We start from the raw sequence: 13705 nt of genomic DNA, 5'->3' as shown, positions 1-13705 counted from the left end.
GGTTTAACAGTCCCACGGAGCACTCTGCTGGTCAGATCACATCAGGAATGTTGTTTCCCATTCTGGACAGCACATTTTTAAGAGGGACCATGACAAACCAAAGCATACCCAGAGGAAGGCAGCTAGCTAATGAAGGGTCTGGAAATTAAGCTTGATAGGGAATAGTTGAAGGAACTAGGGGTATCAACCCCGAAGTATGGAAAATTAAGGGGAGACATGAAACTGAGAATATTTAAAAGGGCTTTCACATGAAAGGACCAAAATAGATCCTTCTTGTGCTGCTGTAGGGGACCAAACTAGGACCAGTGGGCATAAGTTGCAAGGTGGATTTTGGCTCAATATAAGAAAGAACTTTCTAACAGTTGAACAGACTGCTAGAGGATGGACTGCTTCAATAAGTAATGCATTCCTTATCCCTGGTAACTATTGAATCACAGGGTAGATGACCATTTAGTAGACACATGCCTAGTGGGCAGCTTGGTGGTATGGTGGAAAGAGTACTTGATCTGGACTCTGGAAAACCTGAGTTTAGATCCAGCCTCAGACATTACTTAACTCTGTGATCCTGGGAATGGCATTTAACCTCTGTCTCAGTTTCCTTATCTGTATAATGGAGATATTAATCACACCTATTTCCCAGAGCAGTTGTGAGAATAAAAGTGATGCAATATTTATAAAGTACTTTACAAAACCTTAAGGCACTATATAAATCCTGGCTATTATATTATGTTGGAGGAAGGATACCTGCAGCAGGTGGTAGATTGGACTAAATGACCCACAAGGTTTATTCCAGCCTTAAGATTCTATGACTGTGAAATATGGTACAGGGCTGCAATTTTAGGTTCTCATTAGGTATAAAACAAAATGAAACAAAGAAAAACAAAGACCAAAAAAAAAACCCAAACCCAAAAAACTAGTGACTAATAAGTTCCTTACTCAATATGAAGAAAAAAGAGGAGTTCCTCTAATCGCCAAGATTTTGTGTGACCAGGGAAAAGTACTAAATACCAGTTCCATTTGTGTAGAACGTACTTATTCCCTGAAGAATTTCTCAAACTTCAGGAAGCTGGAAGGAATGAAAAGGAACTATGGCAGATTAGAGTTCTAATCCTATCACTTTCTGCCTGGCCTCAGTAAAGTAGGTACTGAGCCTTAGTTTTCCTATCTGTAAAGTGGAGATAATTATAATTGCCCTCCCTGCCTCAGAGTTGTTCTGAGGTTCAAATGAAAGAATCTCTTGGAAAGCACTTAATAATTTGGGGGGGGGAGCCCTTTATAATCAGTAAAATGCCATATAATATAAGGTACATTATGTCATTGCTTTTCCCAAGTTAATGTTATTGACCATGGTATTGAGCACACATGGATTTACAGGAGGCAGTATGAAACAGGAGAAAGAATACTTATTCTGGAATCAGAAGATTTGGATTTATAGGCTGTCTCTGATGCTTACTACCTTTGTGACTTAAGCAAGTTTTTGCCTCAGTTTCCTCATCTGCAGAATGAGGGGGTTGGACTAGATGACAGCTAAGGTCCCTTCCAGCTCTTGGTATATGATCCTGTGACTTTTAAAATATATATTTTTTAAAATTCATACTGTCTTGATTCCCTTCTCCTAGGTGAGCGACCCTTTCCTTGCACGTGGCCAGACTGCCTTAAAAAGTTCTCCCGCTCAGACGAGCTGACCCGCCACTACAGAACCCACACCGGTGAAAAGCAGTTCCGGTGTCCTCTGTGTGAAAAGCGCTTCATGAGGAGTGACCATCTGACCAAGCATGCCCGGCGTCACACTGAGTTCCACCCCAGTATGATCAAGCGATCTAAAAAGTCCCTTGCAAATCCTTTGTGAGACCTGGATGTACCAGGGGAGGTCAGGACAGCGAAAAAGACAAAAAAAAGAAAGAAGGAAAGAAAGAAAGGAAAGAAAGAAAGAAAGAAAGAAAAAAGACCCTTAGAGGCAAACAGACAAATGGGGAAAAAAAACACAAGCCCCAGAAGTGGCCCACTTTTCAGCACAGGAAGGCAATTGCTGTACAGTCAACATTCAGAGGTTTCTCTCCTTGCATTTTTTTTAAGCACATATACCTGAGGTTGCAGAGTCAACAGTCTTAAACCATCTCTGATTAAGGCGGGAGAGCAGATGCATTGGGGGGGGGGGGAGGGAGAGGGAGGGATTGAGAGGGTGGGCTCAGGGGAAAGGGGTAGTAATTTAAGGAATCAAAACACTGGTGTACATATGTTTGACTGGGTGAGTCGACCTGTGGTGATCACATAGTGATTCCAGGGCCATTCTGCTTGCTATCTCTCTCAGAATTTTGTTTTCGTTTTCCTTTTTGATGTATACGCTGAGTGTGCTTAAATTTCCTTAGCAAGACCACTCTCTGAATCACGTTAATTTAGGAAATAAAAATGGATAACACAGCCTTCTCTTACGGAAGCAAGATCACATCTACTACAGCATGATCACCCCTCAAAAGACTGGAAAACAGAGACAACTCCTAGGCGGTGGGTATGCAGACATTCAACTTCCACTAAGCTAAAGACAAACCTTTCTCTCATAGGTTATGCTAAGTTCAACCCCTTTACAACTTTCTTTATATGAATTCTTCTTTTTGAACCCAGGCTGTACTTTTATTTGCTGTTACAAAAGTCAAGTGAATTAAGCACATATTTTAAAGTTGAGATCAAAGATCCCCTTTGGCATCATGTTATAAACCTGCTTATTTAATAGATCTATGCCATTTGTTGCCAAGTACAGGCTAGGAAATCATGATCAAGATGGGGTCACTGGTATGCAAGCAGCTCAGATCTGAATTTAACTCTACTAACTTGGTCAGGGTTTCCTATCCTTTCTGTTCACATCATCTTACTGTACCATAATGCCACGGATGGGCAGGGCTTTTCCTCTGTTGTGTTTTGTTTGAATGGGTGCCTGACAGCAGCTACGTCTTAAAACCTGCTGGTGGGTTAAAGGTCTCTTCTTTCCACATTCATGTAAAACCCCCACTCACAGGAGCAAGAGTTATTAAAAAAAAAAGGGAAAATTGAGCAGAGATCTAGAAAGATAAATATACTCAGCAGGTGATGATGATGAAAATTGCTAAGGTGATTTCAGAGAGCACCCTCATAGCAGCCACTTTTAGAGAGCATAGGCAATTGGATTACTGTACCACCCTGAAAACATATCACCATATTTTTTATGGCATAAATTTCACCACTACATACCTTGTACTGAACTTAGGTGTCTACGAAGGCTAAGAACCACTATGTCAACAGTAGAGCACGGACCTAAAAACTGCATTTTTGGCCTTTAAAGTTAAGTGGCCAGAAAAAAAAATTAACTGCTTTTTTAGATTGAAACAGACACCTCAAAGGAGGAAAAATAGAAGCGAGGTGGGGAAATGTTTACATTTTTTTTTTTCAGAAATAAAACTTTCTGAGCATTTTGTTATCAGATCTTTAAAACAGGGAGCTAAGGTACACACTCTAACTTATACATGTTTGTAGAGCTTGTCATGTAAGATTAGGGTGCATGCCTATAGTGAACACATTATTTTACCTGACAGAAGCCTGCTTCTAATGCAGAAGCAACAGCGGCATGAGGCTCCCAGAGAGGGGGAGCATCAAAGTCGCTTGCTTGGTCTGCTTACCAGTGTTGTGTTTGTAGTTCTGTAAGGAGAACTGCTTTTTAACATTGGGACTTGGAATAGTCCAAGGAATTAAAAAAAAAAAAGGAATGAATTTTCCCCAGGGAAAGCATGTCAGGAAAATAATGAACACTTTCTACCTCTGTTTCAGCTTTTTGAAACACTTATTTTAAAACCAAACTTTCATTTCTGTGTCCAAACTGAGTTAGAGACATTTGTTCTTCCATATGAAATAGGCATGTTGCCTGTTTCCTGCTGAACTCCTAGAATGATTGTGCTCACTGACATTCTGCATGTGGCCTTTGGTGACTCAGGAATTAGTGGTTGCCTAGCAACTCACTAACTTCCAAAACCTCATCTTCCTCCCTCCCCCCAGAAAGAAATTAGGGAAAAGAAGAAAAAAAAAGCCAAGTCAAATCGACACGATCCTTCTAAAAGTCTGCTTGTGGCTTCTGTCTAGCACTTCTGTGGACAAATGCAGCACTTGTTAAAATAAAGATGCACAATTTACTTCCCTCCCCTATCCCCCCAAAGTTGCTACTTAACCTTTTCAAGTTGTAAAACACACATTTGATATTCTCTTACCTGTTACCATGACAAACCGGGTATACTCAAGGCTACTTTTTATTCTTTGTGATAAATCCTGTTTTAAAATTCACAAGACAGGAACCAACATCCTGATTAGAATGACTATATCTTGATATAGTTCAAATAGGATTACTAGAGTTCACTGAACACTAAAACTATGAAGTAATTACTTTTTATATTAAAAAGACCATGGATTTAACTTATTAAAAATCCAAATTCAGGATAGTAATTTTTGTTTACTTTTTTAACCAACTGAATTTTTGAAAGACTTGCAGGTGTTAAAAAGAAAGAAAAAAAGTGTTTTATCTAATAATACTGTATGTAGTTGTCATTCTGGGAAAACAGTAGTTTTAGCGTTAACTCCTCTCCTTGATTAGGGGGGGAAAAGCCCTTCCTCATGGTGGAAAGATGGTGTGGCTTAAAGGTATAGCTTACATCATGCTTCTTTTGAGAACTATACTTGGTAGCTTATAATTACAGAAAACCGATTAGTTGTCAGTTTGCAGATAGATTTAGCACAGTACTCATCGTTCTGGATAGACTGTTTCTTTCACTACAGATAAATGATCTGTAACACTGTAAAATACCAATCTTGACAACTGTTTAATCAGTTTTATTTTTGTACAGTATTAGTGACCTAAGTTATTTTGCTGTCCCATTTTTTTGTAAATCAAAATGAAAATGGAAAAAAAAAGAGAAAGTATCCTGACAGTAGGGATTTTGTACATATGTATATAAGTTGTCAAATAAACAATAAAATGGTATGAATGGATTGACTGATCTGAGCCATGGTGTGATGGGAAGGCCCAGGTCTCAGCTGTTGTAATGAAGAAGGCATCGTATCCATGGCTCTGGAAGCATTATTTACAGTAGTTATGAAGGTCACCTTGACTTTTGTACATTCCATTGTAGGAAGTATTTTGACAAATTGTTCATATTTTGAGTTTTATTTCTATTTAAGGAGGTAGGTGGAATGGAGGCCACCACAACTATGGTATGAGCTGGAGGGAAAATATATTCTCCTATCAACATTACTCCTCCTTGGGAATGTAAGGTCATCAGCACCAGTCAATGCTTATCAAACTCATAATTCTATGGTGATGTGCTTGGCACCCTACAGAAAAGGATCCATAGACCTCTACCCTGTCCTCTGGAAGGTCACAGTCTCACCTCATTTTTGAACAACACTTTACAGTTTACAAAAGCTCTGTCATATACATTACTTAGCTCTTACTTAGATCTTAGAGACTTGGAGATATCTAATCTTGTCACAGACCCCTTTGGCAATCTGGTGAAGCCTATGGGACCCATCTCAGAATAAATGCATAAAATGAAATACATTGGCTTACAAAAAAAGCTATATTAAAATATAGTTAAATATTTTTTTAGTTAATAGATGCTAGGTTCTTAGAGGTTCTTCAGGGTCCTGATCCAGTCCCTCACCCTCATTTTATACATGAATGAAGAAATTTAGGCCCAGAATGACTGACTTGCTCAAGAGCACACAGGAAATAATCTTTAGAGTTTAGGATTTGAACCCAGGTTCAGGGACTCCAAACTAAATGGGCTTTACACTATGTCAGGTTGCATTTACTCAAAATGCTTTGAAGTAAGCAGGACGGATTTTCATATGTTCATTTTCAGAAAAGGGAAAACCGCCCAGAGAAGGTTGTCCAGAAAGTTACAGAGCTAAATCTTGTTGCTTCTAATCTGGAATCCCCTTCCAATAGGAATAGGCCCCAAGTCTCATCTATCCTTTGTATTTCCCACTTGCCTAAACTGAGCTCAACAAATATTTGTTGAATGAATACAGTACCACAATGTTGTCTTTTAACTAATGGCTCCAATCTGTACAGCTTTCTTAGTTAGCTCTGAGCTGATCATGATAAAATTTTTAGTCACTTTCTGATTTGCTCAGGAAGAGAGGGCACAGTTGGGTGGGAGGGAATGTCCATTGATAAAGATACAGATTATAAATTGATTTGCTAAGGGGCCTCAGGACAGTTAAATAAACCATCAGGTTGATAATATGGCTGTAAAGGTACCACAGAGCTGATCACTGAGATACATTAAACATGACATAATTAGAATTGGGATTAGGGAGTTCCTTGTCCAGACTGGACTGAAGAGGATCAAGCTTGTCAGTCCTTCTCCGATCAGTCTGTGGAGGCTTTGTAGGAAGCAGATTTCAGGAGATAAGAGCTGACATTTATGTAATGCTCTAAGGCTTGCAAGTGCTTTTACATAAAATCTCTCATTGGAGGAGAGTATGTAACAACTCTGTGAGGTATAGTGTATCGTAGGTATTATTATCCCCATTTTTCAGAAAGAAGGGTTTACACCAGGATTATACAACTAGGGTCAGAAACAATTTGAACCCAGGGCTGTTTCCACAACACAAACGCCGTTAGAGTCTTGAAAAAAAAATGGTATTTTGGATAGAGAGTACCACTTTGGAGAAAGCTAAGAAGTTAGAGTAGAATGAGCCGGTGGAAAAAATAATTCAACATTTAATAAGCAAATCATATGGTGTTAAGCAGTATTGAGAGTATAAAAAATTGGTCCACACTCAAGCTTAGAATGTAATAAGAAAGGTAAGCTAGGTGAAATAAAATTATAATAAATGGTGGAATCTAGTAAGCATTTCAGGAGGAAAGAATTGGCAGGAGCAAAACCAAAGCATGTTCAGGAGAGGCCAAATAGTTCTCTTTAGATGGAGCTTTGAGAGCTGGAAGGGTCCATAGTGATCATCTGGTTCAACCTCCTCCTTTTACAGATGAAGGAACTGACACCAAAGAGGTTAAGGTATATGCCCAAGGGCACAGAATGGAGAGGCAGAATTTTAACCTTGGTCTTCTGACTCCCAAGTCTGAAGCCTGACACCAGGTTGCTGTCTTGCTCTCTCTCTCTTTTTTAACCAAAAATCTACAAAGACAGTAGAAGTTGGATTAAGGGAATGAACCACTGGATTTATCATTGGGGGGGGGGAGGCTAGGCAGTGGGGGCTAAATGACTTGCCCAGGGTCACACAGTAAGTGTCAAGTGTCTGAGGCTGGATTTGGACTCGGGTCCTCCTGATTCCAGGGCCAGTGCTCTATCCACTGTGCCACCTAGCTGTCCCTGGATTTATCATTTCAAAGAAGAAAATTTAGAATAAATATATAAGGCATTCCAGGCAACTCCTTAAGACTATTATGTCTCAGTAGAGGTGCTGATTTTTACTGAAAGATAGGGTTCCTCACCAGTAGTTCCCTCTACCCATGAAATCACAGGGTTTGTCCCCTTCCCAATATTCCCCTCAAAAGGATTACCTTGGAGATCAAGTGATCCAGCCCTCATATTTGATAGATAAAGCAAAAGGAGATCTAAAAATATTTAGTGACTTGCCCAAGGTCACCGCCCAGCTGATAATGGATCTGGGTCTAGAACCCAGATTATACAAAAGAAAGGAAGGAAACAAACATTGATTAAGCTCTACTATGTGACAGGTACTGTGCCAAGTACTCTTACAATATGATCTTGTTTGATCCTCATAATAACCTTGCAATGTAGGTGCTACTTTTGTCTCCATTTTACAGTTGAAGATCCAGAGGCAGCCAGAGGTTAAAAGTGACTTGCCCAGGGTCACATAGCTAGTAAGTGTCTGAGGCTGGATTTGAACTCAGGTCTTCCTGACTCCAGTCCTGGCATTCCATCCACTGGGCCACCTAGGTGCTTCTAGGTTCTAGGTACATAGTGACTGGGCTTAAAATCAGGAGAACATGGGTTAAATAATAATAGCTAACATTTATATAGCTCTTACTATGTGCCAAGCATTGTGCTAAGCACTTTACAATTATTTCATTTGATCCTCATGTCAATCCGAGAGGTAGGTGCTATTATTTTCCCCATTTTACAGATGAAAGAACTGAGGCAAACAGAGGTTAAGTAACTTGCCCAGAGTCACACAGCTAGTAAGTGTCTGAAACTGGATTTGAATTTGTCTTCCATGCTCCGGGTCTGATGTTCTTCCCCTGACATTAGCTGTGTGACCATGAACAAGTCACTTAAACTCAGTTTCTTCATCTGAAAAAGGAGGATAATAAAAATAACTTTTAGTATCTCCTCACAGGGTTGTAGTGAGGCTTAGAAGAGTAAAGTATGCTATAAATGCAAGTTATCATTTTTAGTACTGTCATTGTTACAGTGGGAATTAAGACTGGAAAGGTAGTCTAGGTTAGATTTCAGAGGGGCTTGGTACAGTGGACAGAAATCTGAATTTGAAGATATATTATCTGGGTTCATATCCTGGCTCTGCTATTTAATAACAGAGTGACCTTGGACAAATCATTTCTTCTCTTCTGTTTTCTAATGTATGAAAGGACAAAGATAAGCCAGATAATCTTTAAAGTTTTTTTCAAGTGTAAAGTCCTGTGATTTTATAATTCCCATGAAGATGCTCATTGCCTTAGTATATTTTTCTCACCTGGAATTTCATTAGAAATTGAATATTAGAGCCACGTCTTTGGCCTCCTGATCTCTACTAACTCCTACCCCTAGAGCTCTAGTGAATCTGGAAAATGCAAATAAAAAGTTTATGGGACGATGGCTTTTTATTCTATCTGAAGTATGTGGCAAAATCCTTTCGCTCAAGAAGTGATTGTGAATTTAGAGACTTCACCTATAAAGGAGGCTAGTGTATTTACTATAAAAATTGTAAACATGGGTCCTGAATGTTGTAAACATTGTAAATATTGTAAACATTGTAATAGAAGTTAATGGGGACCCTCCAGGTCTAAGTAGGAAACCCTTAACATGCACATAAGTACTGTATAGGAGGATTGTAAAGGGAGATATGATGAGTAGGCAGAATGGAAGATGACAGTCTTAATCTGGGTCAGGTAGGGGGAACATGGCCCAAGGAGCTGAGTAGTGAAAAGGTACAGGGTGCTCATTAGGAAAACAAGGTTGGAGAAAAGAAATTGAGAAGGGATAGGGGAATCCATGTCACGAAATCAGAATTGCAGCAACTAAGTAAAACCTTGCAGAACCTCAGGGGTGGGGGGGGGGGTTGAAATAGAAGGAGAGATGGGAAAAGGGATGGAGAAGGGAAAGAGAAAGAAGAAAATTGGGAAGGGAGAGAAAAAGAGGGAGGGGAAGAGAGAAGGAGGGAGAATACAGAGGAATGGAGACAGAGGAGAAAGGGAGATTGCGGGGGAAGGGAGAAAAAGGGAATGAGAGAAAGTCGAGAGGGAGAAGGGGGTGGAGGGAAAGAGAGATAGAGCACAGAACAATTATGTGAGTGAATCCTTACTTAGGCAGCTAGGTATAATGGAAAAACACTGGATTTGGAGTCAAAGAAACCAAATTCAAATGCTAAAACTGCCTTTTGCTACCTGTTGTGGGCAAGTCATAATCTCTCTGGACCTCAGTTTTGTTTTGTTTTGTTTTATTTTGTTTTTCATCTGTAAGAGAGGCTTGAATTAGATAATCTCTATGGTCCCTTCCTGCTCAAATTTTGATCCTTTGATTCTCCTTGGGGCCAAAGATGAACTTAATCCAGGACTGGTTGGTGACTTCAGTTTGTACACTGAGAGTCGGGCCTTTCGGAGTTAGTCAGTTTATTAGGACTTGTGCTTAGTGAGGAGGATACAAAGTCAAGGAATTCACATTTTAATGGGAGAGACGACATGCAAATGCTGGAGGCTACAGATAAATGGAAAATCTTAATGGGAATTCTATAAGATTTATGGCTCCAAATGGGAGCAAAGTCTTTAAATCACAGGAGCTACTGAATTCAAGACCTGTTTCCTAGTATCCCCCTTAGGATTTTATACCCACAGATTCAGTGTCCCAAAGTGTGTGCTGTGACCTCCTTAAGGTATTGTGGTTTTTTTTCTTTCAATTGTTGGAAGTCAATCAAGGCGTTGTAGGGAGACCATTTGCATCATAAGGGGAGCACTAGTATGGGTGGGGAGGGTGTGGGGGTGGAGACAGAAATTTGGGTTAGTTACACTGTACTAGAAGTCGGGAGGTCCGGTTTTAAGTCTCAGTTCTGCTGTCTACTAGCTGTTTGCCTTTGGGTAAGTCACTGAATCTTCCTGAGCCCCATTTTCCATATCAGTCAGATGAGGGAGTTGGGCTAATCAGAAACCTAATGAATCTTTAAAACACTATTTAAATATAGCTCACCTCACCTCCACTCCCTGACTGTAATTAAACTAGATTTGTTTTTCACCTTATGAACTTCCGAGATGCCCCATTTCCAGGATGCTGGTTTAAATATGACCTTAAAGAAGCCTCGGGGGCAAACACTAGGAAGTGTCAGACTTATAGCAGGTGCTTCATAAATGCTTTTTCATTCATTCATTCAGGTCTTCTAGGGGTGACCTGGGGCTGTTCTAATTGCTTTAGCAACTTGTGTTCTTCCTGTTCTATATTGTGCTCTCTCTTCTTGACTGCATTTTGGCATGAGAATTTTTCCTTTTTGAGCTACTGCATTTCTAGCTATCTCCTGTCTAACGCTGGCTTCCTTTAAGTCTCAGTGATTTCTTGCCTTCTGCAAGAAGCCTTTCCTGGTCACCCTTTAATGCTAGTGCCTTCCCTCTGTTGATTATTTCCAATTTATCCTGTATACATCTTCTTTGTATATGTATCTTGTTTGCATGTTGTCTCCCTCCTTAGATTGTAAGCTCCTTGAGGGTAGGGACTATTTTTGCTTCTCTTTGTATCCTCAGCACTTAGCACAGTACCTGGCAAATTGCAGGCACTTAATAAATGCTTGTGAACTTGACTAGCCTCTCCACTTCAATTCTATACTCCTTAAGTCATCCCTGGAGATGATGTCTGTGGAAGATCATCCATTAATTGGACTGAGTATATCAATTTATTTTGGTTTTTACACAAAACTTCTAAACAGAAAGTTCCCTTTTCCCAAGTATGTCTTCTCCCATCTCCTCAAAAAAATGTAAATGGGTAGTTAACAGAAAGGCCTGTTGTACCATTTGATCTTGGTCAGTATGGAACTGCCATTAACCATTGTACTTCACCAGAGTATTCGTGCCTCTCCACATTGACTTTACTACATTGTTGTAGTCATTTTGCTGAGTTAGTGGTGCCCTCATTCTTTGAAATGCCTTCAAAAGAAATTTTTTTTTCAGTTTCCAAGAAAAATCACAACTTTAAGGTTTACAAGGCACTCTCTTTATAACAATCTTGTGAGGAAGGTAGTACAAACATTATTATTCCCATTTCTCAGATTAGAAGTCAGGGAATTTAAATAGATTGTCTGTGGTCACATAGCTAGTAAGTACCAGAGCAAGGATTCAAACTCAGGATTTCAGACTTTCCATGATGTGACAGTGGGACCTGGACCCTTAAAAGCCCCTTTCCCACACTGGAGTAAGACCATATCTTTGCCTTGAACTTTCCCATACTTTCACCTGAGGTATCAGGGCCATCCCAGCCTACCTTTTGGATACTAGTTATCTTTTAACTGCCCTTTCACTGTGGCTCTCAGACCATTTAACTCCTTTCATTGTCTGCACCTGGCCCACCCCAGGCTATTTACCACTTTAATCCCATCCAGATCTTCTCAGTTTTATATATATAAATATATATATATATATATATATATATATATATATATATATATATATATATATATATATATGTACACACACACACACACACACACACACACACACACACACACACATAAAAGTATCAGTCCTATCCTCCTCAGATAGGCAGATTTACTAGGAATCCTGCCTGGTGTTATAATAAAACCTTGCCACCTTGAAAACTTGAGTGGTTGAATTCTTTCAAGGCAGGCCTCCCTGTACCCTTGTATTTCCAGATTCCAAGCACCCTAAACCACAGCATCCCCACTCTGCCATGCAGCCTAGAACTCATTATCTTTGGCTGCAAATGGCTGTTTCAGTTGGAGCAACAAAAAATTTTGGATGGATAAGCAGTGATGATGTGGCAAAGTAGTATAATGCATAGATCTGGGTTCATGTCTTGTCTCTTATACATACTGACTCTGTGACCATGGATAAATCACTTAACCTCTCAGTGTCCCAAGCAATAAGTTACAGATGAGTTACTGTTCTGCATCATCACTAGAGAGAGTTTCCATACCTGGAGTTCCCTGCTGAAGAAATCAAAAGTTAGAAAAACAATAATTACAAAATGGAACAGTGATGGACTTCTGGATTACTTGATCAACAAAATGGAGAACTAAACATTTCCTCTGATTACTGTTTCTCACACCCTTTCAATACAAAAATTATATGCCAAAGATAAAGCAAAATCAGTAGTTCCAATGGTTTAGGATACCCAGGATCCAAGAGGTTAAAAAAAATTTTTTTTAATTAAAAATCCGTAATCTGACACCTGAGCTCATTTCAGCACCCCTTCCCCACTATCCACCAAGCTACTACAGTGAGGATGCACTAGGTAACCCAAAGGCCTAACACATGGCTTGTAAAAAACCCAACCTCACATCTCAGTCTTCCCTCCCTCTTTCTAGAGCTGTGGAGATTTGGGCTCCGGTTGCAGAAATTTGTTTGCTTGAGCTGGACAGACAGTGCTATAATGGCAGCATTCTGTGCTGCAAAACATATCTCTGCAGAAGAATGGAGGAATAGAGGAAAAGGGACGGGATGCATATCTGAGTTTGAAATAGAGCTCAACCCCACACTCTCTACCCCGAGCCTTGAAGATCTCAACTACAGAAATCAACCTTGTAGTACCAGTATGACAAGTCTCTGAACTGCCAGTGCCTGACCAGAGAACTGAGGAAGAGAGGGAGGGGCAAAAGGGGCTGGGGACAATAGGGATGACTATGTAACACTCCATTAAGCCTAAGAGAAAGAGCTCAGCATCCAACTGGGGCCAGTTCTCTTCCTGCTAAAATCACTTGGGGTAGAAACTGAAGCTGATGAACCACAAATTGTTCAGCTTGAGAGAAGGCTGAGATATTTTGAGATCCAGCGCCCTAGGAAATGACAATCAGAGGAGAGGGAGTTAAAAACTGAGCAATAAGGGAAAATGAGAGGGGGGAAAAGACTGAAATTACCAAAGATCTCAGGAAGAAGAAAATTAAAAGACATTGAACATAAGCATATACATCAACAGGGAAAAAATTAACAGCAAAGGCAAATATGTCCTCCAGTACTTGAGGCATCTATGAATAAACACTGCAAAACAAAGGAAAGTGATCCAATACTTGATGATACAGAGGACCTTGTGGAATTTGAGAAGAAAGTTGAACCACGACACACTGTTCCTGAGAGGTTTAAAAGAAAATGAGAATTATGAGAGCAAATTTTATGGTCTGTGCAGCAAAAATAATAGGCAGAACAGAAAAACTGGAATCTGGTATGGCAACTCTCACCAAAGAAACAAAAGAGAGAACAATAGATTGGTAATGCAAATACATAGAAGTGAAGGACAAACTAGAAGAGATGCAAAAAACAATAACATTA

The 13705-nt window shown here is 39.8% G+C and overlaps 1 protein-coding gene across 1 annotated transcript in view; it reads left to right on the top strand.

Moving 5' to 3' along the window:
* Positions 1–5007, top strand: part of KLF9 (KLF transcription factor 9) — a 28375-nt gene extending 23368 nt beyond the window's left edge. The window contains exon 2 of the mRNA XM_021001854.2: positions 1620–5007. Within this exon, the coding sequence (XP_020857513.1) occupies positions 1620–1849 (230 nt within the window). The 3' untranslated portion in view covers positions 1850–5007. The remainder of the gene's footprint in view (positions 1–1619) is intronic.
* Positions 5008–13705: the final 8698 nt, after the last annotated feature.

The sequence above is a fragment of the Phascolarctos cinereus genome, unplaced genomic scaffold (genome assembly GCF_003287225.1).
Source record: "Phascolarctos cinereus isolate Bilbo 61053 unplaced genomic scaffold, phaCin_HiC Scaffold_4;HRSCAF=312, whole genome shotgun sequence".
In the NCBI taxonomy this organism is placed as follows: Eukaryota; Metazoa; Chordata; class Mammalia; order Diprotodontia; family Phascolarctidae; genus Phascolarctos; species Phascolarctos cinereus.
This window is presented reverse-complemented; position numbering and strand designations above follow the sequence as displayed.